We start from the raw sequence: 22,263 nt of genomic DNA on the forward strand, positions 1-22,263 counted from the left end.
TATAGAACTGAGATGATTTTACAGTGGCTGGCAACAGGCTCTATTAAATATTAAGACCAGTTTATGGTGGGGTTGCCAGTGTCATGCTGTATTTCCAGAAGGTGTTATAAAAAGAATACAAATCAAAGTGTAAGGTAAAATGAAACTGGAAATTGGGCCCAAACCATGTAGAGCTCTTAGCCTGTAGCATGTGCCAATGTTGCAAATTCAGCTGTTTTTTATAGCGGTGAAATCTGAAGTGGCAGCTCCTTGGGGAAATACGGGGCATAGCTTCTGTATTTGTTGCCTAGTCCGTATCATGCTGCTGCCTGCCGTGGCTGTGCAAAGGCAGCCAGGATCATTACTACTACTTGCCACGTGGCAGTAGTCAGCTGTGTGAAGCATGCTGGTGTCAGTGCTTATCATCCTGCAGTGAAGAAGCAAGGGCTTGAATGTAAGCTAAAAAATATGGCACAGAATCACAGAAAGCTGAGGTCAGAAAGCATCACTGGAGATGGTCTGGTCCAAGCCCATTGCTGAGAGCAGGGGCAGTTAGAGCAGGTTGCTTAGATTCAGAATATCCCCACAGCCTCTCTGGGCATCCTCTTCCATTGAAAGACCACCCTCACAGTACAAAGGAAAAAAAGAAAAAGAAATATTGCTATGTTAAAACAATTTCCTATATTTCTTTTGGGGTGATCTACCCAGAGCAATATCAGCAGGCCAGCAACATCTTCAATCCCTAGTTTGCCATCTCCACTACATACTGTTTAATCAACTTAATTGCACACCCTCCTAGGCCCACCAACGTCACAGCTTCATCCACAAACATCCACTCCTGTCTTCGAGGAGGTGCCAGTGGAGCCTGTCCTGTATTAGGTACTGCATGGGTTCATCACTGCTGCTGTACCATTGCCTGGGAACCATGATGGAGATGCTGATACAGAGCTAACGTTGCTATTTGTACATTCACCTTTATAGAAGCTGAGGTTAGGGTGCTGCTTTTGTAGGGAGATATGTTAAGGATGGTCTTACTGCATATGGTTATTTAGAAACATAAGAATTAAAGGGGAAACATATGCCCTTAAAGGTACAATTAAAAGAACTGAGACACTGTCATATGTAAGGGCGTGCACAAACAATTGTGGAAGTGTGTTTGAAATCAAATCAGATTTGATTTTTGACTCTGAGTTATGTGGTGTTAACCACAAGCCACATGTAAAAGTTGAAGTTCCTCTTTATATGTTCAAGAAACCCATGTTCTGGGTTAAGATCCGCGTTTCACTCTTTAGTATCATTTAGCACACACCCAACTGTGTGTTCCATGGTTGAATTACTTCCTACTGGCTTAGTGCTAGCTTGAGTTTCAGTATTGAAGGAGTGTAAGCATACCCTACACAATTACTAGACCAGAGTTATCAGCACTCTACTTCAGTTGATGCTCATATCACCATTGTATGTTATTTTCTTACCACATCCAGTCAGTTCTTTTTCCTGTCATATAGGCACAGCAGATGAAAACTGGAGAAATTATAAAGAAAAAAAATGGGTTATGAATGACAACCTGACTTTTTTTCTAGATCCTGTTTTAGGCACACATAGTCATAGCCAAAACCACATAATCAAATCTTTCCTCTTTCTCTTTTCCAGATGTGATTCAGAAGCACAGGAAAGCTTTAATGTACACTGAGTTGTCAAGTACTGCACAGTTCTAGTAAAAAATTTACAGGAAAACTTTCAGAGAAAGTTGAATTTGATTATTAGGTGGTGTAGATTGTATTTCTCTGTGTGGAAGTGTTATTTGCTGTCCCAGAAAGCCACAAGGAGCTAGGCAGCTGTTTAGTGAGTCTTTCATCCAGAGCAATGGGTTGCAGGAAAGATTTTCATGCTCCAAGTTCAGCTTGTACAGTGATGAAAACAGCCTGAAAATTGTTGAGACATCTGTCTGAGATGTTAAAGCCCAAAGAGAGAAGATAAAAAAGTAAATCTTTCCCATAATAACTTGGGAAGGCAAGTTCTGACTCAAAGGCGCTAGTTAAGATAGAAAGGGAAAAGCCAACTGATTCTTTGAGTCAAATGCAAAACACACATGAAGGATGAAGGAGGCAATTTCTACTATAAGCACGCCATGTTGAGAATGCCAGCGATTAATTTTCTCATTGTATCGTTGCAGTGCCTCATTGTGGTGTATTATCTTTTATTTGAACTCTTTAAAATAAATAAGTAGAATTATTTTGCAGGTTCAGTGGGGATCTGGGGCATTTGCTAATTGGTGTGGGCCACATTCCAGAGCAGTAGATGTCAGATGCCTGCTTTATTTTTGTTGGTGTCTTGTATTTGTTGTATCTTTTGAATGGCACCCTCCTGTCAGCTGAAAGGATTGTGACATTGAAAATGGTATTTGAACTGGAGAGTCTAAATGTCCTTTTGCTGTGAAGTGGATTGTCTAGAGAGGCACGAATATGGCAAATGATTGGCCATGCCTCAGAGCTTGATCCCCTGTTTTTATGAGACGCATCTCAATTGTAGGTGCTTTGTCATGGCTCCTGGACAGGTTTCCCTGCCACCTCGTTACGATAACAAGCTGATTAAAATAAGTCTTCCTGAAAATTAACATCGCTAGCCAGATCAGTACTCTGACTGCCACCAGAAGACACAGTCCTGATTATTCCTTGTCTGAGTCTTTCTTTCCAGTCTGTTCAGCAAGCTGTTTCTCCTTGCATCTAGATCTGACACATGGGAAGCAGTGGAAACACTTAGCTGGGAATAGCAGGGGGAAGAGTGCCAGCAGTGAAGTCTTAAACTGTCTTAAGCCAATCATAAAATCATGCTCTCAGTTAACTAGAGTACATTCTGTGAGGTATGGAGCTCGCTGTTGGACCAAATTTGTCAGCTGCTCAAGTGTACAGAATTTCTTGTTTTTCAAACGCCATGTTCTTTCTGTGCTTTTATAAACAACATTTTTGAGAATCCCAGCTTTATATAGGAGTTGGATTTTAAGAAAATACAGTGCTTGCAGTCATAGGACTTGGAACTGTATGTTGTTGTTGTATGCAGTTTGAATGCTGACATGGATAGCAGTGATTGCTGATGAAATTTTTACTGAATTACAGCACCTTGCAACTCTGTCCAGAGATCCGAAATGAACACCGAATATCAGCATCTGGGTTCTTGCCCAGTGCAACAATCCATATCTTTGTTTAGGAAAATTTTATCATCAGAAAGGACTTCTATCTTTGTAAAGCTTAAACTGTCTAAGCTGGAAGTCTGGAGTCATCTGGAATACTACTCTCTGTTTCAGTGTTAGACTCTCTTCCCTCCTCTGCCCCCTTCAGAAAGTGGGGCAACTCTTTTTCAGTTCTACATGCAATATAAAATAATGATAAAACAAATTCATGTAATAGTTGAGTATTAATAGTTAATGCACTTTTCCTGTGGTTCTCCACTAGACTAAGCTCCGTGCTTTAGCCTAATGATGCAGACTCATGCCAGCAGCATCACTAAACTCACTGGGGCAAATCTTGTGAGCAGCAGCTCACTGCTACAATTGAGTTCCCCACAGAGGGTTTTCTGATTGTCGTTTCTGAAAGATGCAGAATGACAATTGCCAGTTGTTTCCCACAGATCTGGAATACTTTTCAGAATTCAGAAAAGAATTTACTTACTGTTTCTTCTGTGGATGTCAGGTCTCCTGTAAGAATTAATCTCTATGAGGTGGAGCTGTTTGAGCCCCTAGATGGAGAAATGGATGGAGATTGTGGCTACTGAGTGAAGACAGGTAATGAAGATGCCAAATCACGAGAATCCATTTTGTGGTTTGAAAACACACGCAGTGCAAAATGGACTGAGACTCTCAAGATAGATTTTGAATTGTGGTGAACAGTGTGGGAGGGAAGAGGGGAAACAAAAATAATTGGCCTCCAGGAGAATACCCCTGAATTCCTATAATAATACTTTATGCTAATCTTCCCATCCTGGCTTATATAGATTTTCAGTGAACGGTTGCCCTAGACTGTTTTGTGTGCTTTGCATGCACTGAACTACAGATAACAGCTGCAGAAACTCAGCACCTCAAACATCTCTATTCCAGGTGATTTTTCCTGGAGCAATGGGTTTTGTCTGCAAATTCTAAAATTATTTTTATTCATTCTGAGTACATAGCAAGGTGAGGGTGTGAGCTGTAGTGAGAAGGAGTAAGCATGGATTTGGTGCCACTGAGGATGAGAAGCTGGCATCTCTGACTAGAATGAGGGTCCTGTGCCAGGTTTGGATTTAGCACAGAGTGTTCATGGGCATGTCCAAAAGTACAGAATGCTGTTTTGCTTCAGGCATCAGCAGTAGGTAAGTACGGATCGAGAACCATGAGTTGGGCTGCAAAGAAGTACTCTTACAAAACTTGGTTTAAAGGTCCTGGCACCATCATGATAGATGCGAGTGTAACCAAGCTAGGCTGGCTTAACAGTGTTGCCAATTTCTGCCCTTTTACCACTAGTCTTGATTTATTAGTGCCTGCCCCAGCAGTGTGTGAGTACATCAGCATTTTGGCATTCTTGCTTTTCTGCAAGTTTGTAGCTTAATCTGTGGTTGAGGAGAGCACTGAAGTAAGACTACAGCTCTCTCCAGAGACTAAGTAGATGAAAATGTTTTGTTTTTTTTTTTAATATTGAAACTCTGTTTCTAACATAGCTGTTAACAGTGTAGGGTATGGTGTCAACAGCATGTTGTAGGGTGGGAGAACAGATTGCAAGGATGTCAGGCAGCACGAAGAGTAAGGAGATGATGAAGGAGACCACAGCACTGGTGGGAAAATCCTTCTTTGGGGGATATTTGCGAGAAATTGCCAAGCAGTTTTTTTGCCTATAACCACTGTCTGAAAGCACCTACCGTGGGCTCCTACTTTTTGGCTGTAGAGTTCTGGACACCAGATTACACAGCTAGAAGAACTTCTTGGCATTCCAGACCCTTTCTTTTTATCCTATCTTGGAAAGAAACATGATACAATTGAGCCAATTCTCTTCACAGACTCATTTTTCACCCTCTTACCCATGTTCAGGGAATTTTAATAGAGAAATAAAGATTCCAGATATGTTAACATTCCACAGGTTTCTGGATGAAAGGCAGAAGGACAAACTTTTGCCTCCGGGGATTAAAAAGGCTGCAATTTGAGTTGGAGTTCTATGTTTTCTTAACCTCCAGCTGAAGAGTCAGCCCACAGACAGCACAGGTATATCTTTATACCAAGTGTGAACTGTTTCTTGTCTACCAAGTTGTTAGGGAATGGGTGGGAAAGCTGAAACACTGTGCATGAGGAGCTGAGGGAAATAGGGACTGGGGGGATGGCCCCTTTCAACCGCATCTTGAACTGATCATGAAACATTGCCCTTAGGGAGGTCAGGACAATGCAACTGATGGGGAAGGATATGAGTTTGCTGGGTCTGTAGCGTAGTGGGGAGTTCCAGCAATTGCTTCACCATCTAACAGCAATGGTACCACGTGGAGAGACCTGCCATTGCCTTTGTTTGATCATGCAGTGCCTCTGTGGGCATTAAGTATCACTTTTTGACAAGATTAATTCCTGCAGGATTGGCTCTTGCAGAACACTATAAGGGGAGTGACATCTCCTCTGAAGACCGATCATATTAATGTATCAGAAAGCTTTTTATCTCCATCAGGCAGATAATTGTCTTAATTTTCCAGCTTTGGTTTTACTCAATAACTTTTTTGGGCCCTGGAGCAACTAGATAACAGCACAAAAAGCCTAATATTATGTGCCCATCTGAAGGAGCAGATTGACAGTTTTGCCATGCTTGTCAGTGTGCTGATCTACCTGTGATGCATTTTCTAAACTCCTTCAGCAAGATGGAGGAGTGAACATCCTGGCACCATTACCTCCATTAGAGAACATTCAGCTGCAGCTCCACAGGAAAATTCTGCTCTGATGGTAGGGTGGAGGATGTTTCTCTTCTTGTTACTGTGCCACACAGAACATCCCCCTTCTTATTGCTTCTGAGCATCCTTCAAGAGCTTGAGGTGGTGTGCTAAGCAGAGCATGCTGAGAAGCACATTATCCTGCAGTCCTGCATTTGTCAGATGCTATTAAACAGTGGGGAAAGACAATGGAGGAGCTGATGAATCTGTCAAATCCTTCTTGTTCAAAAGGTTATTAATGCTGTATAATTCATCAAAGCATGACCTAGCAGTGGATTCTGCTGCTAGAGGTGCCCACTAAATGCCTCAGTTGCAGCTGCCCAGAGAATGATGGTCCTTGTTTCTGAAAATAGCCTCTGCCTTTATGTCTGCCCTAGAGCCTTTCAATTAGCACACCTAAAAGGGTCAGTCTTGTTTTAGAGTCAAATGAAATGCAAAAGTCCTGTTCAGCGAGAAATGTTACCATTTCAGCATTGTGTTTTGGAACAGAAATGAATTAGGGAAGTATTGAAATAATCTGTGCAACAAAAATCTCAGGAGGTCTCAGTTAGGAAAAGTTAGTGTTTTGTTCTTTTTTTACTGACATTACTTGTACAATGGACTTCATTGTTTTGATTTTTTTTTTTTTTACATTCCCACAGTTGGAATATTTTTATTTATTATCAATGAAGAAAATTTGCTGATCTGTAATGTTCAGTATTGAGTTATTTCATCATCTTCCACTAGCAACTATTTCTTGATAATGAAGTACTGCTTGATGGGAGCTGCAGTTGTGGAGCTTGACGCATTCATTCTGATCTTCTCTTGATGCCTGATTTACATCTCCTGTAGCACATCAGACAGTTTGGTCAGAATTGAATCTGAAGCCTTACTGCCTGATGTAGTCCTAAATGAATCTTCTCTGTAAGGTGTAAAAGGCTCAGACTTTGGTTCCCATGAAGCAGTATGCCATAGCAGGGAAGTGCGAAGCCATATTACAGTGCTGAGATTCAAAATGCAAAGTTACAGCTCAACTCAAAATGTTACGTCAAATATTTATAGGTTGAGTACTTCCTCTCAGTTTCCTTGATAGAAAAATGAAAATATAGATGCAAAGAAGACTGAAAATATCTGCCTCTGTTTGCAAATGTACTTTCCCATGCAGAAATTGGGGTTGGGATCCGGTCTGCTTAAAATCTCACTTTGCTTTAGACTCCATCCTACCTCCCATATTACCAAGTTTGCCTAATCCTTGGGTAACTGTTCATGAAGTATCTCCTGGTGAGTCTCAGGGGTCTGTAGCACTCTATCTTCATTCATCAATTCAGGCTTAGGAGAGATGGAACAGTCCAGCAAAGGCAGCCCAGATAAGCTGTGGATGCCCCATCCCTGGAGATGTTCAAGGCCAGGCTTGATGGGGCCGTGATCTAGTGCTGGGTATAGAGGAAGACAACTGTGCATGCAGCAGTGGGACTAGGTGACCTTTGATGTCCCTTGCAACCGAAGACATTCGATGATTCTTTGATCCTATGATTTTGTGTTTTGGGAAGGCAGGTGCTTATCTCCTTCCTAACATCAGCTATGGGCTGAATTTGGCGATTCCAGCCAAGCCCACTGGAGAATCCAGGAAAACCAGGTGTCACCGAGGCTGCTGATGGTGGTGACTTCTCCTGAAATAAAGAACTGTTTGGAGCACTCCCTTGAAAATGAACAGACCTGAGTGCAGAACAGCTTCAGCGGGAAAGGGATTTGTAAAAGAGGGACCAGCTGCCAGGCTGTGGCCTTATAATGAGGGTCCATTCTGTTGGAGCTGAGTGTACAAAAGTCCTGGGGGCAAAAGGCAAATGCAGGAGGGAAACTTCTCTAGCCCAGGGTTATTCAGCTGTCATGAAGGAAACCTCCTCTCACAGCTCCCAGTGATGGGATGCGTCTCGTGTTACAGTGTGAAATGTGTGCATGTTCCAGGGAGAAGGAGCTGCCGCTCCAGTTGTGTGCATTTCCAGCTGGGCCGGCTGCAGGAGTCACTGACACAAAGGTACTCAGGCAGCTGTGGCATGGTGTGCCCTGCATTCCTGACCAGCCTCAGCAAGAATGGTGTTACCTGGAAACGAGGCTCTGAATGCCTGGCATCTCCCAGGGGCAGTGGCTGTTCCCCGAACCTTAACTGTTACCTCTCCAGGGTGACAGTGCTACCTGGCAGTGGAGCAAAAAGTCTAGGATTGTGAAATGCTCTTTCATTTTTCGGTAGTGATTACCTCTAAGCAACGTTGCTGCTTTGCTAAGTCAAAAAGAACTAATCCCCTTCTGTCACAGGGGAAAAAATGTCACGGCTGTGAGAACCACAGAGCTTATTTCCAAATAGATGCCTCAGCATTTTGATATTTTCTGTGGGATTAACCAGTAATGCAGAAAGGCTAATGCATATGCAGAGCTTTCATTTGCTTCTGTGACAATTTGCCAGGGGGCACATTGAGCTATGTCATGGGGAATGGTGCCATTTCCCCTCCTTCCCTGTGAGGTGAAGCAAAAAGCCTTGTTAGTAACATAAAAACACTGCAGCTTATCATCAGCTCTGGGAAGTTTCTCTTCGGTCCTTGCTTCTCATTTCTACTTTCTTTAAATTTCTGTTTCTCTTACCAAATCAGAAAGGGCAGCTTCCTGTTTTATAAGCACAGAAGCTACATAATGAAAGGTGTGAAAGTGGCACCCATACTGCAGTCAAAGCATCTTTGCTAATCTAAAATAGACACTGAAGCTCTCTCTCTACTGATTTGCTACAGTTTTCCCCCTTTGGCATAGTTAGCTGCTTCTAGCTTAAAAAAAAAAATCGAAAAAATGTGCTTTTCTCTGCTATGTATATAAACCTAGCTTCTGATGATGGTTTTGTGCAGTGTTTTGGTGGCCTTCTGAGGCTGCCTCTGAGCATCTGGTGCTGATGGACACAGGCAGCGGTCACTGCAGAATACTAATGCTGCTGCTGGCTCCTCTAATGGCTCCTCTGCTGAAAAATGCTTTAGACCATTCAGCGTCCTTACACCACGCTGAGCAACAGGATGGCAGAGATGCCATGCTCAGGGATTTTTCTTTTCCAATTCAGAGCAAGAAGCCTGCAACAGCGATGGCTCTTTGTTTTGCATTGTTGTGCCCGGGCTCCTTTCAGAGCTGCAGTCATTTGTATGCATAAATATCAAGCCTGTCGCTTGTTGCATGCTTTGATAGCATTTGTGTGACAAAGGAAATGAAGGGAGAGAAGAGCTGAACATCTTCTATTCCAGTCTTAGCAAATGAATGGCTGCGTAGTTATGGTGATTATTATTTTCTTTCTGGTTTTATTAGATCAGTGTCCTCCACAATTTGTTTTCCTTCCTGTCCTGCTGTCCCATGTAGAGGGCCACAAGAGGACTTCCCCTCCATCCCCTTTGTCTTTCTCCCACACAGACACGGAATATCTTTCACAATACCTGCCAGTAACAATTGTCACAGCAGAGCCTCTTGCCATATACTGACACAGATTTATTTTGCCTCAATTTTTTTCTTACATTAACCATCTGACAAAGTCACTCTGCATCACTGTTTAATGCAGAGATACAAGAACTCTGCTGTAATTGTATTTTTGATTATTCCCTTGGGTTCTTTCTGTCTGCCCTGGGCAAAATGCATGCATATTGTTTGCTCTGCATACTGTGTATTTCTGCATCTTCTAGATTGATGCTGTATTTACTGGTCATTTCTGGAAAGCTTTCTCTTTGTCTTATAGTATCCTGTATTAAAAGACAACTAAAATATGCTACTTGTATAGTGCTGGTTTTCCATTAAAGCAATTGCTGAAGTATCACAGGAATGTTGTTCTGATGCCAGGAGGGAGGAGGGAGAGATTCGTAGGATTGCCAATAGGAGGGGAGGCAGCCTGTGAGACAATCCCTCTATTAAACATGGTCTGCACAATGAAAAGCTTGGGAAGCCTTTCTAAGTCCTCACACACTTAGGCTTTGTGCCCAGGCTTGAGGTCTCAGACGTGTAGGTAGTTTCTGAATACCACATATAGGGAACCGTTTCAGCAAAAGTATCCAGATTACCTGGATGATTTATTGGACTGTCTTGGATCTTTGTTTGCATGCATCCCTCTTGGCATGCAGCTCCAGCAGAGCAGGAGTGGTAATTCCACCCTTGCCCTCCATCCAGCCATTGCTGCTGAGCTGTCAGAGAGGTCTCAGGGACAGCAGCACACACAACCCCTTTGAACACTCCCAGAGCTAAGTAGGGATTTCTTTTTTCTCTTGAGTAAAGGTAACTTTTTGTGCTTCCTGCTTCTACCACTCTTCCCTAATCTTATAAAAACCTTGAAGCAGTAGTATTGTAGTTATGATGGTCTAAAGATCTAAATGGTGCAGGATTTATAGGAAGGAGTAATATCTTTTCCTGAAGAAGGGCTCGTGTGCCTGAAGGCTTGTCTGTTTCTTTTTTTCCCCAAATGTATCAGTTGGTCTAATAAAATATATTGCTTCTCCTACAAACTTTGTCTTACTTATTAAAACCATTGCCTTCAGGACACAGAACACTTTTAACTTGGTGGAAAACTTCAGTGTCAAGGTGATACAGTGGAGTTCAGCAGTGTAATTTCCATGCCCCAAGCCAAGTGGTACAAATTAAAACAAGGTGGGGTGAACACTATCCACCCCAATTCTTCTGCACATCGTTAGTGGTCCTTTCACCCCCATGTTACATCAATATTTTTGTCTTTCCTACGTCTCAGCTGTAAGGGGCAGCTCTTTTATAACACTGAAGTGTGCTTAGGGTAATGTCTTTTGGGTGCTGCCTCAGTGGAAAGAGCAACTGTTAGGGTATGCTTAATGAAACTTCTCTGTCTTCTGGTTATGTTCTCAACTGATATATGTCTGCACATTAGTTTATTGTAAGTGAGCTTGGGAGAGGTGAGAAAAAAGCCCAGTGTGACTGAGTAGACTGCTTCTCTATGAAGGATCACCTCAATGTTGACAACAGTCAAGGAAATTAGTATGTTTGACGCCTTTAAGGACTTCTTTTTCTTTTTATACTCACAGGTGAACTTTCTGTGGAAGACATACAGGACCCATTCCTTGTCAGTGTACATATTATCACAGACCCGGGTGAATCCAAGACTCTTCAGCATGCGATCGATAAGCTTCTAGCCTGGATCCATCCAGAACTCCAGCTGTTTCGAGTCTCAGAAAGACGTGTGTCCAAGAAGCGCAGGAAGCCAAGTAAGGCTGATGTTTCCCAGCCAGCCCTCGCTGTCATTCTGTTCCTGCAGGAGGAATATGGAGAAGAACCCATCTTGCAACTCCATGAAACCTTTCAGCGGCCGCCTTGGCATTACCACCACACAGAGCAAGTGCATGGGAAGTTCCTCCCTTACATGCCATGCAGCCAGGACTTTTACACTTTGGCTCCAGAGACTCCTCTGTGGGCCATTCGTCCAGTGCATTATGGGAAAGAAATTATCCGCTTCACGATTTACTGCAAAAATGAAAACTTTGTTGATATTTTGAAGTTTTATGAGTTAATACTGAAAAGACCAGTATGTCAGAAAAAAGCGGACTTTTGTATTTTTCCTGTCTATTCTAACATGGAAATAGACATCCAGTTCTCTTTAAAAAAACTTCCGAAGGGCCACGTGCCAATGCCAACTGAGTCAGCAGTGCTGGAGTTCAGAGTGAAAGATGTTGGACAGCTTGTTCCTCTCCTGCCCAACCCTTGCAGCCCAATCAGTGAAGGCAGGTGGCAGACTGAAGATCATGATGGAAATAGGATCCTCTTGCAGGTGAGCCCACTACACAGTGAAACAGAAGCACATTTATTGACTTTGTGCCGAAAACCTTAGCCTACTTCAGCAACCAGAAGTGGAGGCTCTTCTATTGCACTGTGCTAGGTGAAAGAGCCAGGACATTACTGCTAAAGAACTCAAAACCCCTTGCTGTGTGTGTAAGTACTCGGGAAGGCAGTTGGTGATACTATCCAGATATCAGTCAACCTCAGTTTATGCAAAGAATGATGTGAGATGAGGTAGATGTTTTAAAGAATGAGGAGAGAGAGAATTATGAGTCCAAGTAGAGGAATGATGGCTGATGGGTAAAGTTTTATAAGAAGTATATGCACAGAACTGATAGTTCTATAAAATAGCTCTCAGCTATGAGATTTTTGTGGGAGACAAGAAGAATTCCTAATGGTTTAAGTTGTTTTCTAGCATCAGTTTGAAAAAACAAGGTGACAGCACCTGTATTTTACCCAGTGATTATCAGGATGGGGAGAAAGGAGGTAAAGGAAAAGAAATGCAACCTGAAGAGCAGCCTAGGAGACAGATTCACACAGATTCTCCTTTCAGAGTAATCTCAGCTGCTCGTAATCAAATCATAGAAGGTAATTTGTTCATTAAGACATCTGTAGCCCTGATTTATGGGCAGCGTATCAGCATGCACCACATCTGAGGGAGCTAAGCAAGAAAACAGGCAGAAGATTTTTAATAGCTGCCTGCTCTGCAGAGGGTTTGTGTGGCAGACCTGAGTGAGCTTCACATGCATTCCTTCACTGCAGAGGTGAAGGAATGTATTGCTGCTTCATATGATTCAAGGAGCTTAGACCTTTGGAAGACTGTTGTTCAGTTTTTAAGGAAGGGTGTTTGTTTTGGAGTGCATTTCATTTGTGAACTCACCTTCCCCACCCTTCTGCCAAAGTAGGCGCCAGTTTGTCAGGATTACTCATTGCTCTGTAGGCATATCTGTGTTTGGCCAAGATAGCTTGTAAACCTGAGCCACCATTATACCTTTAGACAGCAGCCACTTTCACCTATATTCCCTTTTCCTTCATTGGTTTTTGTGTGTTTTTTTCTCGCCAAGTGTTTTCTATATGATATAACTGGTATATGGGACCTTTCACTGCTTTCAAGTAAATCAAGCAGAAAGAAAATAAATAAACAAACAAACAAAAAAGGAAAACACACCACACGCCTTGTAAATAAGGTTTTTAGTTTCAAAACAGCAAATTTTCATAAATAACAGGCACCACACAATATGGCGGCAAAGTGAGACTTGCCAAACAGCAGACTAAGATAAGCCTTGCAAAAAAATTAAAACAAGATTTTAATTATAGGCATCAAAAGAGAAGAACGAAAGCCTCCAAATGCAAGTGATTTTCATTTCTGTTTTCACTGAGGGTGATGATGTGAAGCTGGAGTGCAAAATACTAAATGGGAATGAATTTACAGAAATGGAAATTATCACGTAGAACCATAGAATCATCTAGGCTGGAAAAGGCTTTCTGGGAGTGGGATGAAGCAAAAGAAGTTTAATATGAGCAAAATAGGGGGAGAACAGAGGCCGTAAAGTCATGAAATAAAGGTCCTGCTATACAAGTTTTAATAGGTTTGTACAGTCCAAAGAGGAATCAGGAAAATGCCCTGTTTGTACTCAGTCATCTTGCAACCTGCCCGTGAAAAGGGGAATGCAGTCTTCAGCATGCATGAAAGTTTGCATCCCCTAAGGAGTGTGGACAGTGCTTGTGCCACTGCAGAAGGTACTCCAGGTTTCATGTCCGCTTGTCCTCCAGAAAGGGAACTTCAGGGAGGTGCACATGCAGGGAAGGGCTCCCACTGTGTGCAGAGGAGAGACTCTTAGAAATAGAAACTGATGGAGTAAGGCCATGGGAGTCAAGCCAAGGTCATTCTGTGGGGACTCTGTGCTCTGAAAATACATCAGAAGGTCAACAGCAGGAATGGGAAAAGGTGGTTTCACCTAAATTACTCTTCTGGCACAGGAGCAAAAAGCTGTCAAAAAGCAGATTTACATCAGCAGTTGTTCATATTGATGGCCAACTTCGTAACAGCCATCCAGCAAATGCAAACAGGTTAACAACTTAATTCAAGACAGGGTGGTCTGTTAAGGAAAAGGAATTATACGATGGGGCATGGGTTATAGGAAGCATATGATTTGGAGATCTATAGACTTCTTTACACTCTTTGAACTCCTTCTAAGTTAAAAGTAAATTATAGTGTCTACCTTTTAAAGTAATATATAGGACTACCTTTTGACTTCTTGCAGAGTAGCGCTATTAACAATACTATCAATACTGCACTATTAGTAATAACTTTCACCTCTTCATAATTCTGCAAGTCCAAAGAATGACTGCACCACATTTTTCAGCCTGCACATAATTTGGAGCTTATTGATCATTGAAATGTTTTTATTTACTGGATATTGATACTTGTACTTTTCTACAGAGTACAATTAACTGTTGTACTCAGAATTGTAGATATATGACTCTGCCAATAGCAGGCAGTGATTAATGTTTGAAATTGGAGTATAATTCCATGATAAGACTAACAAGATGTGACCTCTGTGTTTTTCTTTGTGCACTTATAGGGACTCAGATACTTGCCAGCCAAGTTGATTTATGTTCTTCAAAACTGCATTTTGCAAATGGAATTATCAAGGAGCTTAAATAGAGTCAGTGCAGGAGAAAATAATGTTATTTATGGGCAAGATAAGTCTGTTTAATATCATACTCTTCATTCCTTCATTCACTTGGAAGCCAATTAAAATTGTTTTGTCGCAGTAACTTGTATGTCGGCAAGTTGGCTCCAGTGGTGTACCTATATACCAACCAATGCAAAGGGGTAAGCAAGACTTAAGAGCAACACTTACGGGAAGACACCCACTCTGCTTCACCACTGCTAAGCCAGAAGCAGGAGCTGTGGGAATAATATGTAAATATTGTGGCTAAGAATGTACCAGTATACCAGTATATACAGAGTATACTGCTAGTTTCATAGGTCTTATCCGAATTCCTGGCTGCCTCTGGGCTTAACTCCCACAGGGGCACCTGAAGTGCTGATGAACGTGCATGCGTGGCAGTGCAGTGTGGGAAGTAGGAGAGGTTAGTAAGTGATGGGCTGGCTTAATCACGCATGGCTGACAAGCAAGGGGTAGCGAGCAGAGAGAAGAATGTGCACAGATGGCCTCTTTAAATTAGGAGAATGTCTTTAGATAGGGTAGAAAAATAAAGGAAAAAAGCACAGTCTCACTATGGCAGTAGAGTTCTTCCTAGTGCTAATATTAGTTTTGGTGGGGACACATCTGAGTCAGTTGGTAACTCAAATGGGAGGTGATCTCTCAGTTGTTTTTTAATTATCTGTCTTCTCCATTGAGGCAGTTATATTTCATGGCATGGTAAGATCTCTGATAACTCTTTACATCCAGCAAAATCTCTTGCCAGGGAATATGTAAAGTGTTACAAGACACATCCATTCTAGTTTTGTAAACATACTACATACTGCTTTTCAAATATGATCAATTCACATTCAAATTGCATTTGTGGATTTTGTCTTTTTATATTCTGTCCTTCTGAATACATTTTACCTTGCAGGTAAAACTTATTATTGTGGTGATGTTAAAGACTAACCTTTGCTACTTTTTCTCAAGTTGATTTTTTTTAAAATATTTTATTTCTGCATCAGTCCCACTGGTTTAAATACAATTAAACAAACACCATCATGCTGCTATTGAGTAATGCTGGGAAAACCTGAGTTTGCAATAGTGATGTAATTGCAGTACAGCCCATTTGACTGGTTATGATCTTTTTTCTTAAAAAGCAGGTAGCTTAAAGTAGGCTACAGGAGCACTCGTGGAATGCTTGGCCAGTATGGGCAGCCCCCCATGTGAATTTGAAAGTACTTCTCTGTGAGGTTCACCCCAAGTTTGCTGCATTCCTGGATATTTGTCATGAAATTCTTCTACAACCTATTGTAATGCACAAAGACTCTAAATCCCTCCCTGCTTCACAAAGATTTGTGCCGAGATTATAAATGAGTAGCAGATAAGCACTAGATGAGAAAGCCTGTTCTGTCCGAGAGCTAATCAATTCAATCTACAGCCGGTTCTGATGTGTGTATTTGTGACAGGGTCTGGCAGATCTCTCTCCCTGGATTTGGAGTTCCTATCAAAACCAATTTTCTTGGTGTAGTGGAAGCTGTGCACACTCATTTAGATTGAGTTTTGTTGCCTCAGATGGCTGATCTCCCTTGCCAGCATCTCCACCAAGCTCGCTCGTGATGCTGGCAGCTGGGTCAGGCTGTGGCAAGACAGCGAGCAATGGAGAAATCAAATGATGGGAAGGCTGAAGATAGGTAGTTAAATAAAGGAAATAATTCAGAAAGAAATTCAGCCCATGGAATTGAAAAGCCTGGAGTGTTATGTCTAGTTCTGGGCTCCCCAGTACAAAAAAGACAGGAAAGAGTACAGCGGAGGGCCACAAAGATGATAAAGGGCCTGGAGCACCTCTCTTATGAGGAAAGGCTGAGCAACCTAGGTCTGTTCAGCCTGAAGAAAAGACTGAGAGGGGATCAAATCAATGTCTCTAACTATCTAAGGTGCGGGAGGCAAAGGGACGAGGCCAGACTCTTTTCAGCGGTGTGTGGCAATAGGACAAGAGGGAATGACCACAAACTGGAGCGTAGAAAGTTCTGCACAAATATGCGTAAGGGTGATGGAGCACTGGAACAGGCTGCCCAGGGAGGTTGTGGAGTCTTCTTCTCTGGAGACATTCAAGACCTGCCTGGACACCCACCTGTGCAACCTGGTCTAGGGAGCCTGCTTTGGCAGGGGAGCTGGACTCGATGATCTCTAGAGGTCCCTTCCAGCCCCTACAATTCTGAGATTCTGTGATTCTGTGAAGTGTCTTCAGTTGAGAAACAGCTGGTATTTTCTTCATGGACCCAAGTCTTTTATCTTGTTGAGTAATTTCTCAGACAAATTAACTCATCAACTGCATAAATAAACTGATGTTGCATAAAGGCATCTAAAGTGACTCCCAGTCATGTTTTGTTGACAGTTTAACTCATTTTATTTGATTCTTTTTCATATATTTCCATATAATCATTCCAACTGATATTTTTCCATATCAGTTTATGAAACTGTGGTTAATTTACTCATGAATACATTTAATTATTTATGGCATTAAAGAAAACATCTTATTTTGTTAAACAGAAATAGGCTATGGATTAACATACTTCATTACATACACATTGGAATGTATATATATATACATCTACAATGCCTAAGTGAATTCCTAAGGATTGGCTGTCCTCTAAATCACCTCCAGGTACGCAATCAGAAACAAGCAGAACATTTTTATAAACAGGAAAATTCTCTTTCATTTTATCTTGTATTTTCCCCCTGTAAAATCACTGCAATGAGAAAGAGAAGATTGTTGTGACAGATCTAGGTCACTAAGATAATATGATGTGCACTAGCAAGATGTTTGAAGCAGCAATGTATGGAGTTCTTTTAGAGAAAGGGGATAACAAAACGACCTCCTTGGCTGCTGGGCCTCAACCATTTCTGTCATGTCATATAATCTCTTTTGTAAAACGATCAAGCTCCATCTTTGCCACTACTTGCCCCAGAAGATTCTACTTCTGCTGTGATTAGGAACCCTTTAATAGTTTGTCATACATGTTTCTTAATTGATAGTTCATCTTATCTTTTTTTATCTTCTGCCTGCATCTTTTCCAGTTTTAATTTATTATTATTCATAAAGAGGTGATTTAAGTCATGTGCAGCAGTCTGGATGAGGCCTTACTAGTGTTGTACGCACTGCATTAACACTTTTTTACCTAACTTGAAACTGCCCAGAATTATGTTTCTCACAGCCTTGTCATTTTAATAGTGCATGGTGACTAAGACCTCTAATTCTTCCTCCTTTGTTATTTCTTGACTGACAAGTCCCACAGCTGAAATTGTTGTTTATTTTCAAGGGCTCTTGCATTTTGTCCCATTAATTCCTCTCTCTTTTGGGACTGAAATCTAGCATTTTGAATTACATGAAAAAATCCAGTAAGAAGAATCTCAACCAAACTTTTTAAAAAGCAAACTTGAGAAAGCCTTACGGAGATGAGTGGGATGGTGAAAAGAGTTTATAATTGCTGAGACACTGGGGGCTCCATTTAATTATCAGTGTGTAATCCCCTCTGAGAGTCGCCTGGCCTCCAGCTACTCTTTGAGGACATTGGCTCCCCATGCATAACAATTGCTCAAGAATCTGGCAGGTAGGCAAGTGAATCCTGCCGGAGGGATGGGATTCGGAACCAGATTCAGGTCATAACTATCAGCTCTCTTCATTCTAGGTGTCAACAAGCAAGTTAGATGTCTAAAGCTGTCCTTAAAGTCCTTAGGAGTTAGCGTATTTGTGGAGCATTCTGCTCAGCAAACTGAATGAAGGAGAAAATGTGCCAGTTGAAAGAAGTGGTCTATTCCCACTGAGAGGTCAGAGAATTAAGTTACTTGCTAAAGACTTTTTGATGTCTCAGATGAAAAAATAAAAACATTTGCACCACAGTAATGAGGAAATGAGGAATAATAGTGGTAGTACCGTACATCTCCCATTTCTTTATTTTTGTTCTTTAGCTGTCACTAGGGTAGTAATGCTGGAAAGCAGAATATGAATGAATCTGAACAAGTCAATACTATGTGAGGTTTTAAAGCTAGTGTAATTCAGCCTGGAAGGCAGGGCTCCTCTTCCGTTTATTCTTGTTTACTTCAAGGCTCCTTATGTAAATATTTGGGATTTTGGCAGGATGCTTTCTCTTTGTTATTGAAGTGAAACATTTGCTGTGAGCATACTGAATGAAGTCTGCTTCGTAATTATTTGCAGTAACAACTCAGCAACGGAGACTTACGGTTGTAAGACTGCCAATTCTGTATTAATATGATCTTCTTTTCTCCCTCTCCTGCTGCAGCAAGCGCGCAGTTGGTGTAGGAAGTCTGCAAAGCAGAACAAGCAACCATATCCGTCTGTGTCAGCAGATTCCCACTCCACCACTTTGCCAGGCTTTCATCCTCAAAGCCACCAATCTGTCCCTGAACAGCCAAAAGAAGTGAGTCAAAACAAGGTGCATCATGCAAATGGCCTTGGTCATTATCTTGGTTTCTCCCAGCAGGACCTCAGACACAGTGATCAAGAAGACTTCACACGCAGATCCAGCAGTGCCTCTAGCATCTTGTGGTCATTTAAACGAAGCAAGTCCCTGTTCTGCTTGCCCACAGTGAGTTCCTCCTCAGCCTCAGAGACTGCTCATTTCAGTGAAGCGTTTCAGTTTTTAAATACTGAGTCACCTGCAACCAGGTTAAAAACATGGAGGTGCAGCCCTAGGCTTAACATTGATGACTTGGAGGATGCACAGGAGACTGATGTGGACACAGGGAGGAAGCTGTCCTTCTCAGACCTGTCTGTGGTCTCTGCATACTCTGCCCTTGACAGATTTTGCAGTGACTTGGAAACCTCTCTTCCCCAACAGAAGCAAACCTGCAGTATGAGTACAAAGGCTTCTAGCACTGGAAGGCCTGTGTCCGTCATGTGCAATACCTTTAATCCTATGGATGGTTCGCCACCATCTCTCACTGAACGGTCTTCCAGCTCATTGATGTCAGCATCTCTCTCCAAGCAGCGGAAACAGTCCTCAAGAGCAGCCCCTTGTTCCCTTGATGGTTGTGGTAGCATTTTCCCAGCTTCACCAACTAATGATGAAGAATTTTACATCTGAGGTTTCTCTGTCTTACACCTTCTGGGGCAAATTTCTTCTTGTGATGACTGCAGTGGACCCTCCTTGAGCTTACAGAAGTTTCCTCGTGGAAGAGAAGGTAATGCAGAGGAGTATGGTAAATGTTTGAAGAAAGCTCTCAGATCCCTCAAGAGATGAATGTCCCCAAAGTATGTACCATAAAGCAGTCTGAGCTGGTGGCCAGTACCTCTGCACTGGAGGGAGTGATCTGCACAGAGGCTTGTCCATGACAGTGCAAGGTGGAGGGTTTCTACGACTAACCCTTTGGACTATTGGTGAAGAAAATTCCAGAAAAGGTGCATAATTATCCAATTTTCTTCGACACAAACTGAAGAGTAATTTGTGACACCAAATGCTTTAACTTTTCAGAGAAATTCCCTTAACTCAGAAAGGTGGGAGTACAAAGAGATCTTTCCCGCCTGCAAGTTCCGAACAGGCAAGTCCCAGTAGCATGTCTCCAGCAGGCTCAGAAAAGTTTCCTGTGAGGATGCCCATGGTCTGTTTAACATCTGAGAGTTTACAGCGCTGGGTGGAAAGAAGCTCCATTCCTCCCACAGGGAAGAGGAAGCTCCACTGGATATCATTACTTTGATAACACAGAATATGGAAAGTGCCAAACTGGAAATTTTATGTAACTTTTTCTACTCATCTGCACATGAAGCCCATTCTTTCCAGCTGGGACTGTAGCCTGAACCACTTGCGTAAGCCAGTGGTAATTCAAGTAAACATTATTTACTACCTCTAACTCAGACTATTCAGAGTTTACCTTTTTGGAAAACAAAGCAAGAAAAACAACCCAGCATTTTTATACCTTGCTACACCACCAATCCAAAACATATAACAACTCCATTTTCTTAAGGGTTGTTATTTTTCTGTTAAAAATAATTGATGCAAAGATGTATTCTTCATATTTCCAGAGCAGGCTTACTTGTTTCAGGTAAAATCTGTATCTTCTCAAATCCAAAGGGAAAACAAGTCAAAAATTACTGGCTTTTCAAGTTGTGTTTTTAAAATACATGTTCTTGATAACCTGTTTTGCTACAATTAAATTGATATTTAAAAAGGGATAAATTGTAAGTAAAAAGCTATTAATATGGCAGCTAAGTAACTTCACCTGCAACTTTAAGCTCAAGGAGGGAAGGTTTAGATTAAATGTCAGGGGAAAGTTCTTCAAAGAGAGAGTGGTGGGGTGCTGGAACAGGCTGCCCAGAGAGGCTGTGGATGCTCTGACCCTGGAGGTGTTCAAGGCCAGGTTGGATGAGGCCCTGGGCAACCTGGTCTAGTGCCAGATCTGAAGGTTGGCGGCCCTGCCTGTGGCGGGGGGGTTGAAACTTGATGATCCTTGGGGTCCAACCCAAGCCATTCTGTGATTCATTCTATGATCAATTCTAAGTCAGATTTATAGATTGCATCATGCAGATACTGAAAACTTACTTTTGTGCCAGAGAGAAGTGATACTGACTACAGCTTTGGTCTAGCCAGTAAGAAAATGGCTGTGTTAAAAGGTGTATGTTAAATGCTGCATGAAATCTATACAGGTGCAGATGCTGAAGGCTTACCATGATGGCACTGAATAAAAAATGCATTTGTGAAGAAAAATGTTTGTTATGTTGCACAAAATTAGTTCAAATCTGTTAAAATTTTAGTATTTCTCATCTGGAAGAGGGAAAAAAAAGGTATTTTCAAAATATTTTAATAGCACAAATAGCATTTGATCTGGACATGGAATCAAAGTATTCAGAGGACTGATTTCAGCTGATGTGTTTGCTGGATCCTGGAATCAGGCCAACATCCAAGCTCTTGACAAAAGCTGATTTGGTTATCTAATGAAGAGCAGGCTTTGAAATGTCTTTCAGCTCTGCAGGAAGTTGTTCAGCATATCTGGGGCCATCTCCTGACGCCTCAGGAAGCACTGGTATTGGAAGTCTACAAGCAAGAATAGGATAGCTCAAGTGACAATTGTGAAGCTTATGTGTGCTGTTAACTGGGAGCTCCCCAGTCATCTGACCTACAGATTTTATCCCATTAATCTTAACAGGAGGAAAGCCAAATGAACTTCCACAGACTGAATTCATGGTGTCTCCACTGATTCTGTCTCCAAGTATTTCAATTCTGTTTACTGATACTTAACTAGAAATGAAAGTTTTCACTGTTTACATTCATGGTACTTGTAAACAAATTCTGAAATAACTGAGCATTTTAGGAAAAAAACAGCAAAGATAGTGTACATAAAACATTTTGTTTGTAACAGAGAAAGTTGGAAGTTGAAGAGTGTTTCACTGAAGGTAGTATTCATTCTCTTTCCATTATTTAAGAAGGGGCTGATCTCATCAGAAAGCTAAATATGCACAGGTTTTATGGTATTTACCTATGTATCATTTTGTTTTAGTTAAATTATGAATAATGTCACTGAGAATTGCAGGTTTTCCCTGGACTTTCTTTCCTTCTTACCCTCAAATGTGTTGTTTCTGTTAAATAAAATAGAGACAAAAAGTCATCTGTGCTTATCCTTCTGTGTGTTCATTTATGAAGTATTGCAGACTCACTGACTATATTAACTAGGCTTCAAAATGAACGCAGTGACACAGGCTCCCCAGTGCCTGTCAGTGGGATAATTGCAAAAAAAAAAAAACATAGCAAAAATATTTTTATGTTAGACTCATCTTTGTCTCTGCAGACTAGATCTTTTGTTTCTCATTGTAGTATTGTAAATCATTTGCTCCAGTAAAGATGAAAAATGAAATAGGAGCTGTGACAAATATTGTAATCTTTGTGTGCTTAAACCCCAT

The 22,263-nt window shown here is 41.6% G+C and overlaps 1 protein-coding gene across 1 annotated transcript in view; it reads left to right on the forward strand.

Annotated features, from left to right (window-relative positions):
- Positions 1-21,957, forward strand: part of FAM124A (family with sequence similarity 124 member A) — a 39,449-nt gene extending 17,492 nt beyond the window's left edge. The window contains exons 3-4 of the mRNA XM_021376711.1: positions 10,947-11,686; positions 18,653-21,957. Coding sequence (XP_021232386.1) covers positions 10,947-11,686; positions 18,653-19,456 — 1,544 coding nt within the window. The 3' untranslated portion in view covers positions 19,457-21,957. The remainder of the gene's footprint in view (positions 1-10,946; positions 11,687-18,652) is intronic.

The sequence above is a fragment of the Numida meleagris genome, chromosome 1, assembly GCF_002078875.1.
Source record: "Numida meleagris isolate 19003 breed g44 Domestic line chromosome 1, NumMel1.0, whole genome shotgun sequence".
In the NCBI taxonomy this organism is placed as follows: domain Eukaryota; kingdom Metazoa; phylum Chordata; class Aves; order Galliformes; family Numididae; genus Numida; species Numida meleagris.